General features: G+C 39.3%; 1 protein-coding gene across 5 annotated transcripts in view; it reads right to left on the minus strand.

The window, feature by feature from the left end:
- atp11a (ATPase phospholipid transporting 11A) overlaps positions 1-24,797 on the minus strand; it is a 237,568-nt gene that overhangs the window by 80,800 nt on the left and 131,971 nt on the right. For all 5 annotated transcript variants that reach the window (XM_039745892.1, XM_039745891.1, XM_039745895.1 and 2 more), the window contains exons 5-9: positions 21,345-21,452; positions 18,381-18,509; positions 9,963-10,066; positions 2,824-2,874; positions 1,125-1,189 (exon numbers count right to left, since the gene is read on the minus strand). In XM_039745892.1, the coding sequence (XP_039601826.1) occupies positions 1,125-1,189; positions 2,824-2,874; positions 9,963-10,066; positions 18,381-18,509; positions 21,345-21,452 (457 nt within the window). The remainder of the gene's footprint in view (positions 1-1,124; positions 1,190-2,823; positions 2,875-9,962; positions 10,067-18,380; positions 18,510-21,344; positions 21,453-24,797) is intronic.

A 24,797-nucleotide genomic window follows, 5' to 3' on the forward strand; every position in this document is an offset into this window, starting at 1 on the left:
GAGACCAGCTATGTTATATGGCTTGGAGACGGTGGCACTGACCAGAAAGCAGGAGACAGAGCTGGAGGTGGCAGAGTTAAAGATGTTAAGATTTGCTTTGGGTGTGACGAGGGTGGATAGGATTAGAAATGAGGACATTAGAGGGTCCGCTCAGGTTGGACAATTGGGAGACAAAGTCAGAGAGGCGAGATTGCGTTGGTTTGGACATGTGCAGAGGAGAGATGCTGGGTACATTGGGAGAAGGATGCTAAGGATAGAGCTACCAGGCAAGAGGAAGGCCTAAGAGGAGGTTTAGGGATGTGGTGAGAGAGGACATGCAGGTGATGGGTGTAACAGAACAAGATGACAAGGACAGGAAGATATGGAAGAAGATGATCAGCTGTGGCGACCCCTAACGGGAGCAGCCGAAAGAAAAAGATAAAAAGGTTGAAAGCAAAGTGTCTATAGTGCACTGGCTATGCAAAAACAAATCTCCACTTTTGAGTAACAACCCAAGATCAGATTTTGCCTGCTTCTTGGTAGGAGATTATCACAGATGTTACAGCAGGTGCTCCCTGAATAAGCACATAGCTGCAGTCCAGAGAAGCATCTCCTGAAGATGAAGACTGATACTGCTGATCAGCAACGAAACTGACTAATGAAAATATTCAGGAGGCGCAGCAAACTCTGTGAAAAGCATTCAACCCATTAAACCACAGCTTTGCAACTTAACTTTTCATGCGCTAACGCCTACAGTGACAATGAATTGCGAGCTTGAGAAATTTTGAATTGCCTGTGCCATGTAAACAAAACACTGTGACTAAGTGCTTATTTGGTGTATATCTGCTTTTACACCAGTAGTGGTTTAGTTCCGGATTTAACAAGAAGCTGACAAATATCAGATTTTTTTCTTCTTACTCAAAAATAAACATTTTTCATTGTGCAATCCTTTTATTCATCCTCAACAGAAATCTAAGCATGCATGCAAAACCAGATGCTCAGCTCAACAGGGCTATGAATACGTTCCACATAATGTGTGTGTGTGACTGGCTTACAATCACAGCAGTGCCACACAATGGCCAATCTTAGAACTTATTGGGTGTAGCATCTTCAAAAAAAAAAAAAACTGATAAAATATCACTTACCAAAAATGTATTCCGTATTCTTCAGAGTGGCTCCTCTAAGCAGCAAGTTTTCTGATCCCAGAGGCCTGAAAAACAGAGACAATTAGACGATAGAGTTGCAGTGGTACAAAAGGATTTAACATGGAGGTGAAAAACCCCTAAAAGCACTTTGCTGGATCAGAACCATGCTCTCGTTGCAGTGGGCATGCCTAATTAGGGACAACTGTATGGTCTGCAAAGATGTATGGCCATATGCCTCAATAAGTAACGCACTGTGGCATCTTGCGGCTATGAACAAAGAGAGAGATGATTTCTGTCTTTATTACTATGGTGGGTCCCAATTCTTTCATTCACTCTTCACTAAGTAATAAAATGCAAGCTAAGGCACAGAGTGTGAATTGGAGACCATGACCAGCTAGGCCTCACCTTTATCACTTCATCTTCAACAGTGCTTTGTAACTTGCCAAACTTGCACAGTTCTCCCTGATCAACATCAACAGCAAGTGAACAAGAGAAAGCAGGGCAGGCTAACTGATGCCGACAGGTACTGTAAAGCTGGAGGGAAAGTGGGTGAGACAGTCAATCTTTTCTGCATGCGTTGTGCTGTCAAACGGACATGACATGAATGATCCATTCATTGCATTTCGCTGAAAATTATTTATACTGGGATGGTCTGGAGAAATAAGAGGGTAATTAAGGATAATTAACTCCAAATAATACTGCATGTGATCCTAAATGAGCATGACAGGATCAAGAATAGATGGAAGAGGCACTTTAAAAAGCTGTTAAATAAAGAAAATCCAAGGGTACTATTTGGTGATGGAGTCCATTACCAAGTATAAGGAGGGAGGAAGTAAAGGAGATACTCAAAAGAATGAAAAATGGAAAGAGAACAGGATCAGCAGAAGTGTGGACGAGTTTAGGAGAAGAGGGAGTCGATGTGTTGTGGGATTGAATGCAGAAGATCACTGAACAGGAGAGGATACCAGAGGAGTGGAGGAACAGGGGGATTGTACCCATTTATAAGGTGAATGGTTGTGGACAGAATAGAGGGTTGAAACTGATGTCACACACAAGGAACATTTGGGAAAGGGTTAGAGAGAGAAAGCTTAAGGAGGAGACATGAGGGGGAGTAGATTGGTTTTATGCTGTGGAGAGGAGCAATTGATACAGTCTTTGCATTGAAACAACTGATATTGAAGCATTGAGAAAAGTTACAAATAAGGACAGACTAAGAAATGGGACAATCAGAGATGCACCAAAACAGTGAGAGATAAAAAGCTCAGTAAAGTAAATTGAAGTGGTATGTATATGTGATGAGGAGAAACATCGAATTTGTGGGCAAAAGAGTGATGGGATTGGAGGTCCAGGGGATGAGAAAATGAGGGAGATCAAAGCAGAGGTGGACGGATAAAGTAAAAGAAGATTTGAAGGGAAACCGCTTGACTGTCAAGGAGGTGCAGGACCGAACTGAATAGAGAAGGTTAATCAAGTGCATCAACCTCACATAGAAGAGGAAAAAGAAAAAGAGAGAAAACACACATCGATCGAGAGCAGACCTGCACATCCCACCTGTTCGAGTTCCTAGGGAAGGACCAGTCAGAAAGTCAGTGTAGTGTGTAGTGTGACAAATACATGAGCAGCTTATTCGTTACTGAACCCAAAGTTTTAAATAGTGGTGCTTTTATTAACTTTACCACACAATGCAGTAAAATCATACCTGGCAGCGGGCTCATCCCGGTTCTGGTATATGTTGATGCGGCCAACAAATCTGCAGAGTGAAAAGAGATCTGTAAGATGGCTGCGACAATAGATGTTTTGTTTGATTCATCACTTAACTCTGAGTTACACATTAAGTCTCTTTCCAAAATTTCATTCTGTCATCTCCATCGCATTGCCCGCCTCTGTCCATCTCTGTCCTTTAATGATTGTCAGGCTCTGCTTCAATGTTTGTCATGATGTCTCGTATTGATTACTGTAATTCCCTCGCCATTGGCCTCTCTGCAAAATCTACACAGAGGCTACAGTACATTCAGAACTTCGCAGCCAGAGTCCTCACCCACACAAAGCGTTTTCCTCACATCTCCCCTGTTCTCTCCAAGCTTCACTGGTTACCGGTTCCATCAAGGATTAAATTCAAGATTCTGCTTCTCACCTTCAAAGCCCTACATAACCTTGCCCCCTCTACCTCACTCAGCTCCTTACACTCCTTATCGCTCTCTCAGGTCCTCGAGCAGTAATCTCCTTACTGTCTCATGCACCAGACTCTCCAACCTGGGAGGCAGGCAGGTCCTTCAGTGCTATGGCCCCTCAACTCTGGAACTCTATTACTCAGTCTCTCTGAGTTTGCTCCTCTTTCTGCACTTTTAAATCTCACCTGAAAACTTTCTTCTTCTACGAACTTTTGTCATCTGTGTAATTTTTTTTTACTCTGTATGTAAAGCGACCTTGGGTTTGTGAAAGGCGCTCAATAAATGTAACATTATTATTATTATTATTATCATCAATTGATCTTGATTTTAACATTCCCCTTTCATAGTAAGCATCATTACATGAATACATTACAAAGCCGAGACATAACAAAATAACTGAAATAAGAGAGTAAAAGTAAGGCACACAGGGCCTAAAGTGCAGACACCCCCTTACGCTGTATTAGAATATAAAACACGACTGAATGTCAGTTAAAGTCAGACTTGACAGTAAGAGTTGAATGTACAGATGAGTCACATCATTGTAGCAGGAATTAAAAAGTCGGTTATGAAAGGAATTGAATACAGGACAAAATGAATCATGACTGGGGATCTCATAAAAAGACAGACAGTTATGAAGAGCTGAATAGCAAAAACTATAGGATTGGTGATGATAAATTATCTTCTGTGAGTGTGTGTGTGTGTGTATTCACACTTGTCCAGGAATTGTTCCTGCCTTGCACTCTATGCTTGCTGGGGTAGTCTCCAGCTTCCCCTTGCCCCTGCTCTGAATAAAGCAGGTTTGGAGGATAGATGGACGGATGTACTGCACATTAAGATGCTTGTTATATTTTAATTTCACCCCTTTCACTCTTCTGCTGGTTATTTTGAACACTTTGTCTGTTGTTGTCAGTGCTCAATGTTAAAATCGTCTGCTAGCCATCAAAGTTCAGCACTCAATTTTCCAGTTTACTTTTGACTATTAGTTCGTACTCTGGTTTATAGTTGTGCTCTGTGGCTGTGTTTGATCAGAATTGTTTCTTTTGCATTACTTTGCTGTCACTATTATTAGCCTGCTTTGTAATTTTAAATTACAGGTATTGTGAATTTGTGTAGTTAATCGTGAAACACTGCTGTGTCTGTGTCCATTGAATCACATGTCTGTATAAATCAAAGACATCTAAACTAAGGTTCTGAAATGCCAATTTAAAAAAAAACCTATAAACATGAGGCACACCAGAAGTTAACTGCTTGCTATATTCATATCTTATAGTGGGTATAAATGTATGCATACCAGTGTGTTACAAAATACATTTATTGCATCTTTTGCATTGCACATTGGCAAGTTTTATTAAGGAGCAAAAAAAATGCAGAATTTCAAATTAAATTTAAAAGTGTTTCCTATAGTAAAAACCTATATAAAATCTATATATCATTTCTACATGGTGCAGCAAAATATTTGCAAATCCCCTTAAATAAAAGCTCTGCAATGTGCACTTTAACTCTTTCAGGGCGGATGTCGACTTTTGCCGAAATTCAGGGGTAGAGGATGGTAATCTGCTGTAAACTGACAAAGTTTGCTGTTACGTTTTAGTTCAACCATCTTTGCTAGCAGGAAAGTTTGCTTCATTGATTTGACTTTGATTCCCTGTGTGGCATCGACTTCTGGGGAGAGACCAGAGTGAATGCGCAAAGCAAAGTACTCCGTGGATGATTTTTAGTGTATTATCGCTGAATCAGACTCTGAATTGTTGGACTTCAACTTTGATTCAATTGACCTGGGGATGGAGATCAAAAACAAAAATGAGGTACCGGCATCAGCTGATTGTGATGTTTGTGTAGCTGATGCACCTATGGCAACATTTGCCTGGAAGGACAGCCACGTATGATGACAAGAGATACATATCAGATTGCATCATACTGCATTTGCCACCGTCGCAGAAAGACAGCCAGGCAGCCAGCCCACCATGCATTCCTGCTGGCCGTTGAGCCCCAACAGCAACACCCCCAGCTCCATGTGCAGCCAATACCACCAGAGCAGGCACCAACAGCAGTCACAGCATGCAGCAACTGACATTTTTGTTGATATCTGTGTGAAACTATTGCTATGTGTGGTTTTCATAAAACTGAGTTTTTTGGAAAAAAAATATTCAGCCGTCAAAGAGTTAATCACATCTGAATTGTTTGATTTGTAATTTTAAACTGTGTAGCAGAGGGGTAAATCAAGGAAAAGTAGGTCTTAAAATATTATGGAGGGCACTGTATATAGAGTGAGATCTGGACAAAAGAAGACAAGAAGAACCCAGTGTACAAATATATATATATATATATATATATATATATATATATATATATATATATAAAAGGGGGCTTCGCTCGCCAACCCTTTCCCACCTGCCAGTGGCAGAAGGCGCTGTTGTGAAGAGGGAGCCTGTGAACACCCCAAGGAGACGCGGCCACTCCTCCGAAACCCCTCATAAACGGTGATACATTGGGAAACAAGTAGCAGGTGGTTTTTTTCACCTCCTCTTTGCTCGAGAAGCTATTGGCTTGCTGCTGCTGTGTGATCTGCATTTCATGTGGAACTTTTAAAAACCTGTACAGCACCTGAATATTAGATCTCATGTTTGCTGTTCCTTTATTTCCCTGAGTAATATTTTCATTTTTTTTGCACTAATGCAATCATAACTTTCATTTTTTCAGACTTTCGACTTTTCCTACTTCCAATTATCTCTAACCTACTCTGCATGTGTATCACGGGACTTGCGTCTGAAGGTTGTAAGTATGACGTGACTTGTCCGTCTCGCAGGAAGTGAAAGTGTCTCTGTCTCTCTTTAAAAGATCACGACTCGTCTCCGGGAAAATGTCTCGTCACAAGTTTTTTTTTATAATAGATATTCATTCATATATATATATATATACATACGAGGTGTGGCAGAAAAGTAATGAGACTGATTTTTTATTTACCAAAGTTTTTATTTTTTTCAAACATCAATGTTATCCCCTTCAAAGTAGTTCCCTTGGGCAGCTACACACCGATGGAGACGTTGTTCCCACTGTTAGTAGCAGCGCTGGAAGTCTTCAACCGGTATGGTCTTCAGCATGTCCGTTACACTCTTTTGGATGTTTTCTAAAGTCCCGAAATGTTGTCCTTTGAGGATATTTTTCAGTTTAGGAAAAAGGAAAAAGTCACACGGACTGAGGTCAGGCGAGTAAGGGGGCTGGGGAACCACAGGAATGCCTTTTGAGGTCACAAATTCTGTTATGGAGAGGGCAGTTTTTCGGCACCATTTTGGCACAGACCTTTCGCATGTTCAAATGTTCAGTCAAAATTTGATGAATGGTGAATCTGTTCAAATTTAATTGTTCACTCAACATTCTTAATGTTAAACGACGGTCTGATCTCACAAGAGTGTTCACACGTTCGATGTTTTCATTGGTTTTCGAAGTTGAAGTCCTCCCTGAATGGTTAAGGTTAAAACACTGAAATCTGGCAGGATGGAACATAAGAAAGGTATTTATGATAGATCAATATTTAGAGGTAAACCTGCCCAAAAATATAATAGAAAAAATAAATACTCCAAAATCTCAAAAATACCATAATGGATTTAATAAAAATTTGGTGACGTTAGAGAAAATCAAAAATTTTGTGACGTGTTCTTGTGACAAGGGGCCATTCTAACACACCGTGTCCTTTTCTCAGCACAGCTCCGAGAAGTGATTCCGCAGACTTATGGCGCCTGCAGTGTATGCAGATGAAGGCCGCAGCCAGAGCAGCAGCAACACTAGCAATAGGGTGGAAAGAGTGAAGAAGGTGAAGTGTTCGGCACAGTCAAAAGAGTGGTGAGCAGGTCTTAAAGGACTCTTCAAATTTCGTTACTACTGTCAACACTCTCCAATCTAAAGCCTTACACTTCTTCACATCATATACTAAAATAAACACTTTCTGGTTATTCTCCAAGGGGGACTGCTAGACTAATATATCATGTAGAATTTATAATGGATCGCAAAAGGGAATAAGACGCTGACAACACAGATAACTCTGTATGGCCTCTTGTATGGTTTCACTTCAACCACTGGACAGGATGATATGTGGCGTGAATGGTGAAGTGGGAGGAAGAAGGTTCGACTAAGCTCAAGTAAGTCATGCTTAGGAATAAAGCTCGAGCTGGCTTGCCAGGAAGGAAGAAATACAGGAGTAATGGCTTCCTCACGTCCAGCACAGGCAGGTGGTGACTGCATCACTTTAAATACTAGCAGTGCTCAGTAAATGCGCCTTACACAACCAAAAAGGAGAGGGGTGGACAACTGTACATATCATATTTCTTTGACTTGACTTCTTCTGTTCCATCCTTACTTTTCTTCTGTTTTGAACCTGACTCCTAAATAAAAAGTCCTTTTCTTCATTTTTATCGTGTTTTCAATTCATAACACCACCAAAATATACAGCCTCTAAATAACACTGCTGCTTATAATAAGTTATATTACAACATGTTGCAGCAATGTTATGACTTAATTGTCTGGCTATGGCTAGGGCATGAAAAAAATAACTGAAAAACATTTGTTTACATGATGTAAACAAATGAAAATAATAAAGTTTTAATAATAATAATAATACTAATGATAGCAGAAACTCCCAAAATTCCTGTTATTCTTCCTGATTACACATTTCAATTCAAAACAATAGTTACTTCTGTTTTTGCGCTTACCATTAAAAGAAGCCAAGGCCAGTCACTAGTAAAGTAAGAATTCATCAATGGCAGGAATGTTTCAGTCATGGCCAATTGTATGTAGCATATTCTAGAGTGAGGAGCTTCTGTGAACTAATATTAGCCCCTGGTAAATAAAAAAAACTACAAATATACCACAGGGTTACAAAAAAGTACCTAGTTAGTTACAAAGTACAGGGTGAGTTAAAGTTATGTTAACATTTGAATGGTGGAAACAATTTATTCACAAAACATACTTCATATGTGCAAGATGATTTACAGGAATGTCTCAACCTGTTCACAATCATGCTCAACACATGTACCATAGTGGCACAATAATTGTATGTAAATATATACATAGCTGTACTATTAGTGTTAACCAAGGTTATTATAGTTAATGAAAACTAAAATAAAAACTGAAACTATTATTAAAAAATCATTTTCGTAAACTTAAATAAAATAATTAACAAAACCGAAATGAAAAACTAAAACTAAACAAAACTATTAAAGTAGCTGGAACGACTAACTGAAATAAAATAATTTACCAAAAATATTTTTAGTTTTTGTTTTTGAATGAATATTCTTGCCGTTATTCTTTAACCCTTGTAACTTTTAACTCTAAAACAGAGAGTCATCCACCACGAGCCACTCACATATATTCATCCAGTGAACAGCAGCTGGTGACGGAGGACGGGTGTCCACACAACATTTGCGAATACAGGCACGTAAAGCATGTGAAATAAAAAGCGATTAACTGTGCTGCTTTTCTTTGCGCTTGTTGTATACCAAGATGTAAATCAAACAACTGAAATCAGAATGTGCTGGTCAACAAAACCTTTATTGTATGGATAGACAAATCACGAATGAGGTGTCTGCTTTTCATTGACAGTAAATCATCTGTCAGTTTACACAGGAGGAATCATTTTTTACTTTCTTGTATACGAAGTATAGAGAAAGTAATCATGAACAAATTCGACCTCGAGATTTTGATGAATCTCAACACTTTAGACCTCACTGATTCCGAAAATGCAGTTTATTTCAATTATGTCTGTATGTGTGTATGTGTGTGTGTGTAAACACGATAACTCAAAAATGCAACAAGATAGATAGATGAAATTCGGCATGTGGTTGTTACACCAAAATTGCACATCTGTATTAACTTTTGGGCCAAATCTGGAAGTGGTACTTGACCTGAATTGATTTTATTTACTTGATTTTTTTTATTTATTTATGCAGCTGAAGAGTAAGATTTATTCAACTTTACTTTTATAATAATTGTTCAATATATTATTAATTTGATTTGATTTGCTGCTGATAGTTCTTTAATGTGCATAATATAAAATTATTAACCATTGTCTTGCGGTTTACTCCTCAGATATCCATCCCCCTATCTGTGTACATGAGAAAGTCAAGGGGAGACCACTCCCGATTTTTGAAAATGAAATGACACTGATTGAGAGACTGACAAGGTCATCATACAAGATCAGCATATTGTTACTGACCAATCACTTTTCCAAACTATGTAGTTTAGCTTCCACTAACATTAAACTCGTATCCAGATCTGTTAAGTGTACACTTCTGTCTGATTGCGACACAAAACTAAACTCCATTGGAGCTCCATCCCATAATTACTAAAACCAAAACTGAAACTAATAGATATACAGATAAAATAGAAATGCCTTTGTGAAATAAATACTAAATTAAAACTAAAAATACATGATAAAGGAAAACTAAAACTAAACTGAATTTCCAAGTAAGGTCAGAAAAAATACAGAAATAAAAACTAATATAAAAACACAAAACTATAATAACCTTGGTGTTAACATAATTTTGACTCACCCTGTAATTCTGATACACTAGATTAACCTGTGGCACAATGACTGAGGCCCACTGACTTTGGAAATTTCACACAGCTAGTACGTAAATATAAGTGGAGTTCCAAGAAGTGAAACTTGGCTTACTTGTAAAGGTCAGGCTGTGGCTGTTCACATTCAATAGTTGCATTAATTCTGTCCACCTCTTCTTCAGTGTGGAACGATTTGGTGTCTTGAACAGCAAAATATGTCTGAAAAGAAACAAAGCAAAACACATTGGTGATACATTCTACATAACAGTTCCCAGCCATCATCACTCTGTTTGGTGTTTCCTGCTAAAGACTCAGGACTTTCGATGTCCTTAGCCTGTCAGTGCAGAAGACATCATGGATTGCCTTGTGTGGTTTTCTGTGCACATCTTATATTTCTGCTATGTACTTTTTTAGGTAGGTTTGGGAGGAGGATTGTCTACAGGACTCCTAACGCAATCTCACTGCCACATTGTTGAGTGTGCATTTTTCTTTGTTTTAACCAATAGATTTTACGACATATACAGTATATATGTTGCATTTCAAACATATTTCTTGAAGAGAAGGGCAGAGTTGCACATGCTGGATTCATACTTTCTTTTCTTGTGATGTTGCATTATTCTTTTTTTTTATAATTTTATTGATTTTATTAAAATCAAATAACATTCCATACAAATAACTCAAGTTTTACAAAAAAAAGGTTTGAAAACAAATAAAAACCCACCCCTGAAAAAGAGAGCTAGATAGTGTAGTAAAGGCCATTCCAGTTTGTTTGTCCTTCTCCACTTTAAGCTCCTCTGGGAGTCCACCAAACACAGCTGTTAGTGGATTAGGAGCTGTGTTGCATTTTTCAGTGGTCTCCTTTATTTTGCAATTTCAAACAGTATTCTTCATTCAGAATAAGTTGGCTGCTTTCAGTTTTACTGCAGTTATTCTTAATCAACTCCTCAAACTGCCATACTTCAGGTTTACAATTCTCTACATACTTGTAATCTCCATTTATTACTGATTAACTTGTTCACAATTACATTTAATTACATTTCCTAAATTACTGCCAATTTCAATATCAGTTGTCATTTCAGCAATTCATCCGCGGTACAAAGACCACCATGGCCTTTTAAAGTCTCAATAAACTAAAATTTAAGTAGTACTATTCACTTACCTGAATCTGTTTTTTTTTTTTTAAATGTGTGTGGTCGAGGCAGTTGTTTTTCAGCTGTAAACAATTTTTATTATTTATTAGCTATTAAAATGTCTAGCAAGAAATGACAAGCCAAAACAAAACAATAAAATGTATATTACTTGGGTTATTAATTAAGTAGCTTGGGTGATGTGGATGGAAAAGTTATCAGAGTCTTTACCTCTTACAAAATCTGCTTTTGCAAACAGTTAATTGTGTCTGTGCAGCAGAGGCTTCTTCACGGGTCTGTCTGGAGCAGCTTATGTGCTGGAGCATTGTACACAATATTAGATAAATGGATAGATATGAAAGGCACTATATGATAGATAGATAGATAGATAGATAGATAGATAGATAGATAGATAGATAGATAGATAGATAGATAGAAAAGGCACTATATAATGATTAGATAGATAGATAGATAGATAGATATGAAAGGCACTATATGATTGATAGATAGATAGATAGATAGATAGATAGATAGATAGATAGAAATGAAATGCACTATATAAAAGATAGCTAGATAGATATGAAAGGCACTATATGATAGATAGATAGATAGATAGATAGACAGACATACAAACAAGCACAGAGACACATACACATACACATACACACACACACACACCACAATGACTAAAAAGGAAGAAAACTAAAAAGAAAGAAAACTTCTGACTTGGCAGTCCCAGTCCAGTCCCAGTGAGGAGCTATACCCACATATTGCTGGTGGTATAAAGGACTACTGCAGCATTTCTTGACACATTTCTACTGAATGATTTGTTGTCTGAAAATGCTCAGTGTTGTTGTGTCACAGAGAGCAGCATTGCAGCATTGTTCATTCTCTCCTTTGCTATTGCCTACAGGGGGTCTATAGTGTGTCCCATAACTGAGCTTGTCCTTTTAATTAGCCTGTTGATTCTGTGGGCCTCCTTTGAAATGATGTTACCAGTCCAGCACACTACAGAGTAGAAAATCGTACTGACCATCACAGAGTTATAGAAGATGTGAAGGATGTCACTTCCCACATTAAAAAAGCACAGTCTCCTAAGGCAGAAGAGCCAGCTCTGCCCTTCCTTACATAGTTCCTCTGTGTTACCACCGATCTAGCTCATCACTGATGTGTACCCCCAGGTACTTGTATGAGTGCACCACCTTGACATCCATTTCCTGAAAAGTGAGCGGACATAAGAGGCTCTTTGGTGCGGTACAAGTCAATAAGCAGTTTCTTGGTTTTGCTGATGTTAAGTTGCAGACAATTCTTTTTGCATCAGGAAACCAAGTTCTCCGCCTGACTCCTGGGCACTGTCTCAACCCCATTATTTATACACCTGATAAATGCAGAATCATTTAAGAATTTCTGCTAGTGACATGACTTGATGTTATTTTTATAATCTGAGGTGTACAGAATGAAGAGAGAAAGAGACAGGCCTGTTCCTTGTGGTGCTCCAATGTTGCTCACATCCGTATCATACAAACAGTCCTTGAGCCTCACAAGCTGCAATCTGATGGCCCACTGTCCAGGACACTGTAGCCTCATTCACCTTCATATCTTTGTGTTTGCCTTTTAATAGGCATGACCGGAGGGTAGTGAAAGAAATGGAAAAATCAAAACCCGTAATCCTCACAATGCCGCCAGCTTTGTCCAGGTAAGAATAAGCCTGGTGTACAGTCATTAGGCGAGGTGCCTGCCTTCTTTAGAACAGGAATAATGCATTGATGCTTTCCACAGCAGCCTTCGCCACAGACAGAACAGGTGGCAGAGGACACCGCAAAGGTGTTCACTACAGGCCTTAAGAAGATGAGTACTGACTCCATCTGGTCCCACTTTAACTGTATGTTGCTGTGTGTTATCTCCTCACTTGATCTTATGGACAGTGAATACTGATGGTCAGAGGTAGACTCATCACTGCCCATTCCAGTTGATGTGGTAAGAGCTGTTGACGTAGTAGGGATGGTGTTTGGAGACCTGTCATTAAAAGAAGGTGACAGTGGGAGGGAAAATCTATTAAAAAAATTGGTTGAGGGAGGGGCGGCACAGTGGCGCAGTGGGTAGCACTGCTGCCTCGCAGTTAGGAGACCTGGGTTTGCTTCCCGGGTCCTCCCTGCATGGAGTATGCATGTTCTCCCTGTGTCTGCATGGGTTTCATCTCATAGTTCAAAGACATGCAGGTTAGGTGCATTGGCAATTCTAAATTGTCCCTAGTGTGTGCTGTGTGTGTGCACACCCTGCGGTGGGCTGGCGCCTTGCCCAGAGTTTGTTTCCTGCCTTGCGCCTGTGTTGGCTGGGATTGGCTCCAGCAGACCCCCGTGGCCCTATAGTTAGGATATATCGGGTTGGATAATGGATGGATGGATGGATGGTTGAGGAAGTATCTAGGCTGGGGAGTATATTGTCCACATCCCTTTCTAACACCTGAGCTGTAGATTGCTTGAGTCCAGTAATTATTTCCAGTCCATTTCAAACATCCCTCATGTTATTCTGACTTGAGTCTTGTTTTCTATAGTGGCTTTGTAAGCTTCCTTTTTCTTCACTCAGCTTTTTCTTCAGAACTTGCTGGGTGCCCTTCAGAGCCTCTTTATCACTGGATATGAATTCTCTTTTTCTCATTCAAAAGATAGTTTTGCTCCTTAGTAATCCAGGGATTACGCTCTGGAAAGCAACGCACTGTCTTTAAGGCGTGCTTCTCAAATAGTGGGGCGTGCCTCTCCGTCAAGGGGGGCGCGTTTGACCTCGGGGAACATGCTTTTTTATTTTTCTTTTAAATTTTTTTTGAATATAGAATGCACTTTAAATCTTTTCTGTTACATTTAATAAAGCTATTCTTTGTTGTAAATTGGTCCATATTTCTTTCTTTTTTTATTCTCTTATACTGATACAGTGTTATGCAGAGGTGTACTTACAACAATTTTATAGACAAATGATACTATTTATAGTTGCGCGGGGGGCGCGAGATGTTTTCTTCTTCCTAGGGGGGGCATGACAGAAAATAATTGAGAAGCACTGCTTTAAGGGTACCACAGTGCCATCACCAAAGTTAATGAAGTCTGTGATGCAGCGGCCGAGTCCCTCACTATCATCTCCATGTGATCCCCACATGATTTCCAGTCTATCATTTGGAAGCCATCATTCACAGCCATTTTCATATGGTGGCTCACTAATTCTCCTTCTTCTTCTTTAACTTTTCCCACTTCTATGTGCTGTCGATGTTCTAGATCACCCTTTCCCAAACACCTCTTCCCAAGACAGGGCCTTTTCTTTCAGATCTTCTTTTACTTTATCTATCTGCCTCCACTTTGGCTTCCCTCACTTCCACTTCCCCTGTACTTCCATTCCCATAGCTCTTTTGCCCACCTATTTATTGACTCTCCTCATCACATGTCCGTACCACTTTAGTCTTTTGTCATACATCTGATTGTTTCATTTTGATTGTTATTTTTTTTGTAACTCCACACAGCCACGTCAGCATTCTCATTTCTGCCAAATCTAACTTCTACGCTCCCTTTACTGCCCATGTCTTGTCTCCATACATCATTGGTGGTCTTACACCTTTCCTTTACCCACTGGCTTAATTCTTCAATCACAAAATACTCCTTTAGAACATTAGAACAATCTAGATGAGAACAGGCCATTTAGCACAACAAAGCTCACCATTCCAATCCACTTATATCTTCTAAAAAAACATCAAGTGGAGTTTTGAAAGTCCCTAACGTCTTACTATCTACCACACTACTTGGTCGCTTATTCCAAGTGTCATTCATTCTTTGGACAAAAAAAAACTAATGTTTGTGTGACATTTACCCTTCACAAGTTTCCAACTATGTCCAGGTGTTCTTATTGAACTCATTTTAAAATAACAGTCTCGATCCACTGGACTAATTCCCTTCATAATTTTAAACACTTCATTCATGTCACCTCTTAAACTGTAAAGGCTCAGCTCATAAGTCATCCTCTGTAACCCTAGAATCAGCCTAGTCGCTCTTCTCTGGACTTTTTCCTAGCGCTGCTATGTCCTTTTTGTAGCCTGGAGACCCAAACTGCACACAACTCCAGATGAGGCCTCACCAGTGTGTTATAAAGCTTGAGCAAAACCTCCTATGACTTGTACTCCACACATCAAGGCGCTATATAACCTGACATTCTGTTAGCCTTCTTAATGGCTTATGAACACTGATGGGAAGTCGATAGCTTAGAGTCCATTATGACTTCTAAATCCTTCTCATAAGGTGTACTCTCAATTTTCCGACCGTCCATTGTGTATTCAAACCTCACATTTTTCCTTCCTATGTGTAATACTTCACATTTACTGACATTAAATTTCATCTGCCCAAGCCTGTATGCTATCCAAGTCCTTCTGTAATGATATAACGGATTCCAAATTATCTGCTAATCCACCTATCTTGGTATCATCTGCAAACTTAACCAGCTTGTTACTTATATTCCTATCTAAATCATTTATAGATATTAAAAATAGCAGCGGCCCTAGCACTGACCCCTGTTGGTCACCACTCTTAACATCGGCCAGTTCTGATGAGGTTCCTCGCACCATCACCCTCTGCTTCCTGTGTCTGAGCCAATTCTGTACCCATCTGAAAACATCACCCTGAACTCCCACTTCGTTTAGTTTGATGCCCAACCTCTCATGTGGCGCCTTATCAATTGCTTTCTGAAATTCAAGATAAATAATCTCATCTGCTCCACTTTGATCGTATCCTTTTGTTGCCTCCTCATAGAATTCCAGCATGTTAGTAAAACACAACCTCCCTCTTCTGACCCCACGGTGACTGTTCCTAATAACTCCTGCCCTTGCCAGGTTGCTCGTTACCCTTAATAATTCCTTCCATTAATTTTCTGTGATGCATGTCAAGCTTACTGGCATATAATTGCATGGATCTGCCTGGTCACCCTTTTTATGTACAGTGATCCATCCTCGATTGCAGGGGTTGCGTTCCAGAACCCCCCACGAAAGGTGAAAATCCGCGGAGTAAAAACCATACGTTTATATTGTTATTTTTATTTTGTCACGCTTGGGTCACAGATTTGCACCGAAACACAGGAGGTTGTAGAGACAGGGACATTAAAACTCCGCAAACAAACATTTGTCTCTTTTTCAAAAGTTTTAAACTGTGCTCCATGACAAGACAGAGATGACAATTCCGTCTCACAATTAAAAGAATGCAAACATATCTTCCTCTTCAAAGGAGTGCGCGTCAGGAGCAGAGAATGTCAGAGAGAGAGAAAGAGAGAGAGAAAAGCAAACAATCAAAAATCAATAGGTGCTGTTCAGGTTTTTAAGTATGTGAAGCACCACGCGACAAAGCAGCACAAGCAGGGGAGCAATGGGAAGGTAGTCTTTCAGCATTTTTTAGAGGAGCGTCCGTATCCCCTAGGCCAGTGTGCGAACAGCCCCTCTGCGAACAGCCCGTCTGTCAGGAGCAGAGAATGTCAGAGAGAGAGACTGAGAGAAAAGCAAACAATCAAAAATCAATAGGTGCTGTTCAGGTTTTTAAGTATGTGAAGCACCGCGTGGGAAGCATATCGTATATCATTGAGGAGTTTTATTTAATACTAGCCATGTGCGCCCAACTACGTTGCGCGTGTTAAAGTTGTCTGTGAAGGGCTCCCTGTTTAAACGCGGCTGCCAGTCATGAACTGGGCCCTTCGTTGCACAGCATTATGATTTTTTATAAGGGAAACAAAATTACAAAAAAAAACCCTTGGACATTGATTCGATAGGAATGGCCTACTCGGAATCACTGTCCGAATCGTAATTATATGGTGGTGTAGGAGCATTTCTGCTTCTGTCCGTTCACAGTCCGTCTCGTTTTCACGACGCTGTCGTTTCCTCTCAAGATGTCTTCCCAACCTTTCTCCAATCTCGCAGGTTGTTTTATGGCAATCCAAAGAGTAAGGCAATATACACGGAGCAATGGTTATAAAAGGGGGACACATAGGTATCCAGGCTCTTTAAAGCATAAATAGAGATCACTTCACTGACACGTGAGCAAGCCATAGTACAACTGTGAGACGCGCAGCACTCGCCGGCTACAACGTAACAATAATAATTTCCGGAACATGCTGTTACGTTGTCATTCATTTTACCCACTGTCTTTCTTTCATTCATATGTCACGTAGGCACATACCTTTTATGTTCGGCAATCTCATTCTCTAACCAGGCCTCAGGAGCTAACCAGCGTAACACTGTCCACCGCCCCTTTCGTTATTCCGGCACATTGTTGACATTCGTGAGTAACAACAACGTACTAAACTGGAACGTGGTCTACGCATGCGTGGAATTCACGGACAACCAAAGATCAAGATCTAAATGAAGATCTCTTTAGTTAATTTAAAGCACAACATTTTGTTTAGTTTGAATGTCTGCGTTTTGAGGTGTGACTGGTGTACTACCATCTTCAGTAGTATAAGCCTGGAGGAGATTCTTAATGCAATGCCTATGTTTTAGCTGTCTCTCTACTGCCATCTAGTGCTTCTTCTTCTAATTCATTTGCGGACAAACAAAGATCAAGATCCAAATGAAGATTATATATAGAGATGTAATACGTGCTCTGATTGGGTAGCTTCTCAGCCATCCACCAATAGTGTCCCTTGTATGAAATCAACTGGGCAAATCAACTGAGGAAGCATGTACCATTGTCCACAGAAATCCGCAAACCAGCGAAAAATCCGTGATATATTTAGATATGCTTACATATAAAATCTGCAATGGAGTGAAGCCGCGAAAGTCGAAGCGCGTGAGGGATCACTGTAATAGGATGATATCTGCTATTTTCCAGTCTTTTGGAATCTCTCCAGTGCGCAGTGATACCTTATTTCAGTTGTTCCATCCACACTGCACTCTGTGGGTTATCTCTGAATCTAATTCTCCACATTGAGCTACCACTGATCGTAGATGTTTTAATTTATCCACTCTTTCCAGTAGTTCTCCTTGCAGGTCAAATTCTCAGTTGTGGTCATCATTAAACCTCTTTATCCTGTTTATCTGTGTTCCTGTTTTTTATCTTTTTTTAATCTTGGTTCTACTCTTACCAAATATTGTTAAATATGGTTAAAGTGCAAAGTTACTGTAAACATTGTATGTATCCAGTATCTTGAAGCCAGACTCTGCAGGAGTCTAACAAATAAATATTTTTCTGCCCTGACCTTACTAAGCAACTGAAACAAAACTGTAACAGACAGAGGACTTCCCAATATAAAAGCAAAACTTTTTAAAGTTTTAGGCATTCCTAAAAGATATTGTATTTGTAACGAATAACTTGCCAGCTGAGAAAAGACATAGCAATTGCCATCCATTATGTACACCGCATCATTCAAGCAAACACCTTTAATATTTCCCCCACCTTATGACTAGATTCTCCATCCAGACTTGCAGTTGTAACAAAACAGGTTCCATCCTCACGGCTTGATGACAGAAAGATTAAATCACATGGGAATGTTTCATCCTCCTTCACCAGGACAATATCACCAACCTGTTAAGAGATGAAGAAGAAAAGTTTCAGAAGCAGACAGTAATTGTTTCTCCAGTGTTTATGGGAAATGCAAAAGAAACATATGCCCAGAAGATTAGATGTCAGGTATCTTCAGCTTACAAGACAAGAGCTGACCTTACTCAAAGAAACTAGGTGTAATTCAGACTATCAGAAGCCAGGTGGTACCGGAGAAAGACATCCCATTCATTTTTGTGTCAGTGCTGTCACTATTTTTAGCCATCATGAATGACTGGAGAGAGCTTTGATGGCTCTGCACCCTGTTTGGAACCATTTTCTGGCTTGTGCCCAGGGCTGCAAAACACACAACGCAGAATTGGATTAAGAAGGTTTAAGTGCAATATGAATCTCAGGAAATAATAGTGTGTGCTGGTGCCACAGTGCTATTTGTTTAGATGCCATCACAAACCACCATTCTCATTTGGCCCACTGTCGATATGATGTCGGTGCCATCTGCAATATGTTCATATTCTTAGGAAAATACTATGCAGTAAATCAGGTCAGTAGCAGTGGAAGGAAATCTCTGGGGGAGGTTAAATGAGAACACAGTTCCTGGAAAGCCAATAACCACATTGAAGGGTGTAAGTGATGGAAATGGTCCTTCGAGAGTTGGGCAGGCAGTACAGTCTAGTGGGGTAATTATTAGAATTTAAACCCCAAGGTTGCTGGTTTAGTCCTTGTCTCTCATTCACACTGTGACCCTGAGCGAATGACTAGACTGTCTTTGCTCCTACTGTGAATATATAAGGCAACAATGTACTATGTAGATGGTACACTGCTACATGTACTTGGGGGTCCACATCAGTGACAAGATGGACTGGTCTAATGACACAGCAGAACTGTATAATAAAGGGCAGAGCAGACCTGTGCTCCTTAATTGTTTGTAGTAACATCCTTTACATGTTCTAAAACTCAGTGACGGCCAAAGCGGTTTTCTACACTGTAGTGTGCTGGGCCAGTAACCACTTCAATTCAGGCACACCGAATCAACAATATGAATAAGGAGGCAGGCTCAGTTACATCCTGTCCTGTCCACATTCCATTTGTTGGAGGTAGTATACAGGGTGAGGCAGAAAGGATGGATGTCTTTGAAATGGCTAGAACTCACCACTAGGTGGAGTGACAGATGTGCGGTAGGTGGTGTTAGGTTCGCGAAGTCTTAGCATTTTTTTTATTTTCTTTTTAGTTGAAGCCGCGGATGATAGAACACCGCGTTTTTGCGTACAACTGTTTTGTCAAGAACAACCAATCTGTTACCGCAGTTCAGCATGAGTTTCGTTGCCATTTCAATATCCACAGAAATAAAGCTGTTCCCGCTCGTAACACTATCCTACGTTGGGTTAAAGCACTTTGTACACGAGGTACACTAATGAACAAAAGACCACCGGGGGGCTACATGAACGGCGCGTACCCCTGAAAATGTGGAAAGCGTATGACTAGCCCTGCTGCACAGTCCAAGTCAATCTGCTCAGAAGCATTCTTCTGAACTTGGCCTCAGTAATCATTTGGTAAGGCATATTTTGCATTTAGACCTGCATTTCCATCCCTACAAACTGTCAAATGCTATTTCAATCGGAACTCAAATCTTTCAATAAATTTCTTTGTAAGAAAAAAATTACAATTTTGTGATTTTGTAAAAAACGTCAGTCCTTTCTGCCTCACCCTGTAGAAGAAGATAATGGAGACAAAACTGATGGCCATTGTGAGCCACAGCAGTTCTACTCATCTGAGACAGACTGTAATCTAATCAATCAACGTAGACTTCAGCTTTAACATTTGCAGTGCACCATCTATTGGAATGTATTTATTTTGTATTGTATTGACCCCCTTCTTTTTGACACCCACTGCACGTCCAACCTACCTGGAAAGGGGTCTCTCTTTGAACTGCCTTTCCCGAGGTTTCTTCCATTTTTCCCTACTGAGGTTTTTTTGCGAGTTGTTCCTTGTCTTCTTAGAGAGTCAAGGCTGGGGGGCTGTCAAGAGGCAGGGCCTGTTAAAGCCCATTGCGGCACTCCTTGTGTGATTTTGGGCTACACAAAAATAAATTGTATTGTATTGTATTTAGTGATGCATGTAGTAATAAAAGGCATTGCATTTGTCATTACAACAGAACACACATCACAAAAACTTGTGTAGTATTCAAATGCATTACTGCAAATGTTTGTCATGATAAATGCAATGCCTATGTCTCTGTTACATGCCATCTGGAATGGGATTAGTAAAAGAAGTGTTAATGTTTGTGATGAGCCTTCTACTGGAATGACAGAGACATGGCAACCAAACAGACATACAGACATTTATCCTTTTATTAAGGTGGATGCTGCACAGTCTCTGTTTGCCACATTAGCACCAATGACTTTTAAACAATGAATCTTGACACAAGCGTGTCAAGATGCACTTCTGGGGGTCCTTCATACCTGAGGTATCGCACCTTTATAGCTTCTTTCTCTGAATGCTCCCTTTTTAGCCAAGACTTGTTTGTTTTGGTGTCGTTTTGGTAGTTCTTCTTGTTTGTTACAATGTTTTTATAATTCTTGAGGTAACTTTTCCACATACTTACCTTCTGTGTATGTGTTGGGATGATGTAAATCAAAGGTACAATATACAATAAAATATGACGGTTTGCTTAGGCAGCATTGGGCAACTACTGGGAGCACTGCAATGAGGTAGCACACTGGCAGGCTGTCTTTTACACCTGTAGGCCTACTGCCTGCAGCAAAAGGCATGCAGAGAATATTTCTGCTTAACCAGTGGAACTTCCCATTGTGAAATCAGCACTTAAGGCATATGCCTTTTTCAGATATGCTCAAGACTCACCCTCAGCTTTCTGCTCTGCTTTCGGACTACTTTTCCATGTTGGATGATGTGAACAGGACACCGGTTCACTGCATTGTCCGCTTTATGCCGGAGCCAGTCTTCATATCCCTGGAATTAATAGCATATACATTGTTTTACAGGAGGCCTTTAATTGATGTGCAAAGTTGATTATCAAGGAGCAAGTACTCTGAAACGATGCCCTAGCAGAGAAGACGTAATTGCAGTGTAATCAACACGTATCAATACTAATGCTAAAAGGTCTCACTAACTGTATTTAGATTCATCACTAGTTTTATGAGAAATATCTAGCTGCAGCCAGGATAGTTTTTAGCCTCTAACAGATCCGCGCACCTCAGATTTGCCCCTCATGCACTGGTATGTTGACTCCCACGTTGCATGCTCCTCATGTCAGTTTCAGGCCTATTTAGCTACGCTTTCAAATTGACTCAGGAGCTTCTTCATTGGGAAAAAACACAACTTTTCCCTGGTGGCAACATGAATTAGACGATCTACAAGTCTCCGACTTAAAGTTTAAATCCGAACAATATCTACATACTTCTGTCATATCACCTATGTCCATATATTTTATCTCTTTTCGTTGTTCCAGTATTTCACCGCATAATATTTTCCGTTTGTTAACGCTAATGCAATCTTTACTATCAGTTTTTTTGAGACTTTTGAAATTTAGTATTTTCATTATCTCTACTTGCTTTGCATGTGTACTGCGCCAACATTTTTGAACCTCTTTACAACGTTCTATTTTGTCTTCTACTCTGTCTTTTATTTCCGGCCCTGGGCGTGGTTAAATCTCTTGGCACAAAGTGTTGAATCGTGTGACTTGAAATTATCTCATATAGAAATCCATGAAAACTTCTTTGTCTGTGTTCAGATTAATTTTGTGTAAAGTGCAATACTTTTGGATGTATGGATTTATATCCATTATTGGCTGTAGAATTTCTAATACGGCCGATCATTTAACTCTTTAGATTCTTTGTTGCATCAGTTATCCATGATCATAGTTATAAACTTGACGAAATTGTGTTTTCTTTGAAATTAAACTTGTAGTAGCTTTAATTATTGCAGGACCACAGATTCTCATAGCGTATGGTCTTGAATCATGTAAATCTACAAACAGCATTGATTGATGCGAACACGAACAGATTATTATGGATTCTGATATTTTGCCTGTACTGTTTGTGGATTTCAATTTCACCATATAAGAAATCTTTTATTTCTCATGGATATGCCTCTTCATTGGGAAGAAACACTACTTTTTCCTGATGGCAACATGAATTATACGATTTACAAGTCTCCGAGTTAAAGTTTAAAGCCGAACAATATCTACATCTACTTCTGTCATATCACCTATGTCCAAATAATCAATCTCTTTTCACCATTCCACTATTTCACCGAGTAATAATTTACGTTTGTTAGCACTAATGCAATCTTTACTATCATTTTATTCAGACTTTAGAATTTTAGTACTTTCATTATCTGTAACCTGCTCTGTATGTGTATCGCACCAACGTTTTTGAACCTCTGTACAATGTTGTACTTTGTCACCTACTCTTTGTCTTTTATTTCTGGCACCTGGCATAGTTAAATTATTTGGCTCAAAGTCTCATCTCACGGGACTTGAAATTGCCTCTGAAAAAGAGCTTGTCTCTTACTGGGATTTTTTTTATATAATAAAGAGATGTAAAAAAATTAATGCAGAATATAGAAATCACAATGCCATCACATTTTAATATAATAAAACACAAGAACTATGTTCTAAACTTTACTTTTATTTAAGGCAGTATAGTACCAAACACCATAAGGTACATTTTGTCCTCTGTCTCTGCTGCTACAAATACAACAGACCATTATAAATTTTATGTATAGACAATTTTTGTAATGGGAATCGAATCAGCCACGTAATTTGTGTAAATAGTCAAGCCATGCGATTCTACTGTACACAGTTTAGACAGTTTAGACTGTTCATTTTGCAGTTTGCTGTTCTACTTCTAATAATAGTACTGTTCTATTATTGCAGTACAGTATTTAATAGTACTCAGTGATTAGATAGATAGATAGATAGATAGATAGATAGATAGATAGATAGATAGATAGATAGATAGATAGATAGATAGATAGGAAAGGCACTATCTATCTATCTATCTATCTATCAGTCTGTTAGATAGTGCCTTTCCTATCTATCTATCTATCTATCTATCTATCTAGACTAGATAGATAGATAGATAGATAGATAGATAGATAGATAGATAGATAGATAGATAGATAGATAGATAGATAGATAGATAGATAGATAGATAGATAGATAGATAGATAGTGCGAGACTGCCACTCGCGGCGGCGCCTGAGTCATATACGTTGTTTATTTACTCTGATGCTTCCCAAGGCCTAATAATGCCTATCAAGATATAAAGCACGTTCTCCTTTCTAATAATCTTGCCAAACTATGGACTTAGAAAAGGAAAGGCACTGCACTTCTTTCATTTTAAATCAACAATGAATTCTGTATTACCAAAGATAACCATTAGATGTCTGCTCCAGAAGAAGGATTTTCCCTCCCCAGACTCCCAAAGAGCTGTGCTGTCCTTTGACTCACCCGGCTAAGACTTTCTCTGCTCCCCGGGCAGCTTTACGAACCGTTTTTGCATCATGGGTTATGGTAATGGCTCACTAACTTCCCACGGGTACAAAGAAAAGTTTACTACACAAGCACAAGCATTCATTCTAGAAGGATAGAAAACTCTCCTCAACACAAACATCTAACCTTATCTATATAAAGTTCGCCAATTTCTTATTGCTTTTAATAACAAAATAGCAAATGATCTGTTAATTTACCTTTAAAGTGAACATTGTAAGTCTTACTTTTAAGTGTTACTTTTAAAACACAGCGTTTGTGGCTTTTGGATTGTATGACCTGTATAACACCATATTATCATGTTTAAGGAAATGTTTAGTTTTAAGGCTTGGTAATGTCTAAGACTGCTGGGGCCTGGTTTCACCCTAGGGGGAGTGGAGAGTGGGTTGGGTCTAAACAGAATGTTGACGAAAGGTCACTGAACGAGTGTCTCGTCTGCAGCTGGAGTCTGTTGAGTTTTATGAAGATGCCTCATTTTGTTTTGCCTTCAGGATATTAAAGACATTTCCCACTATTGGCATAGTAGTATAGCGTGTTGCTTCTAGCATCAGATTGTTCATACAGCAAGAAAATTAAAACGTTTAAACAGGTAGCCCTTCACAGACAACTTTAACACGAGCAACGTAGTTGGCTGTGTACATATATATATATATATATATATATATATATATATATATATATATATATATATATATACTGCTCAAAAAATTAAAGGAACACTTTTTATTCAGTGTATAGCATCGCATCAAGTCAGTTAAACTTCTGAGATATTGATCTGGTCAGTTAAGTAGCAGAGGGGGTTGT

The sequence above is a fragment of the Polypterus senegalus genome, chromosome 2 (assembly GCF_016835505.1).
Source record: "Polypterus senegalus isolate Bchr_013 chromosome 2, ASM1683550v1, whole genome shotgun sequence".
Taxonomy (NCBI): Eukaryota; Metazoa; Chordata; class Cladistia; order Polypteriformes; family Polypteridae; genus Polypterus; species Polypterus senegalus.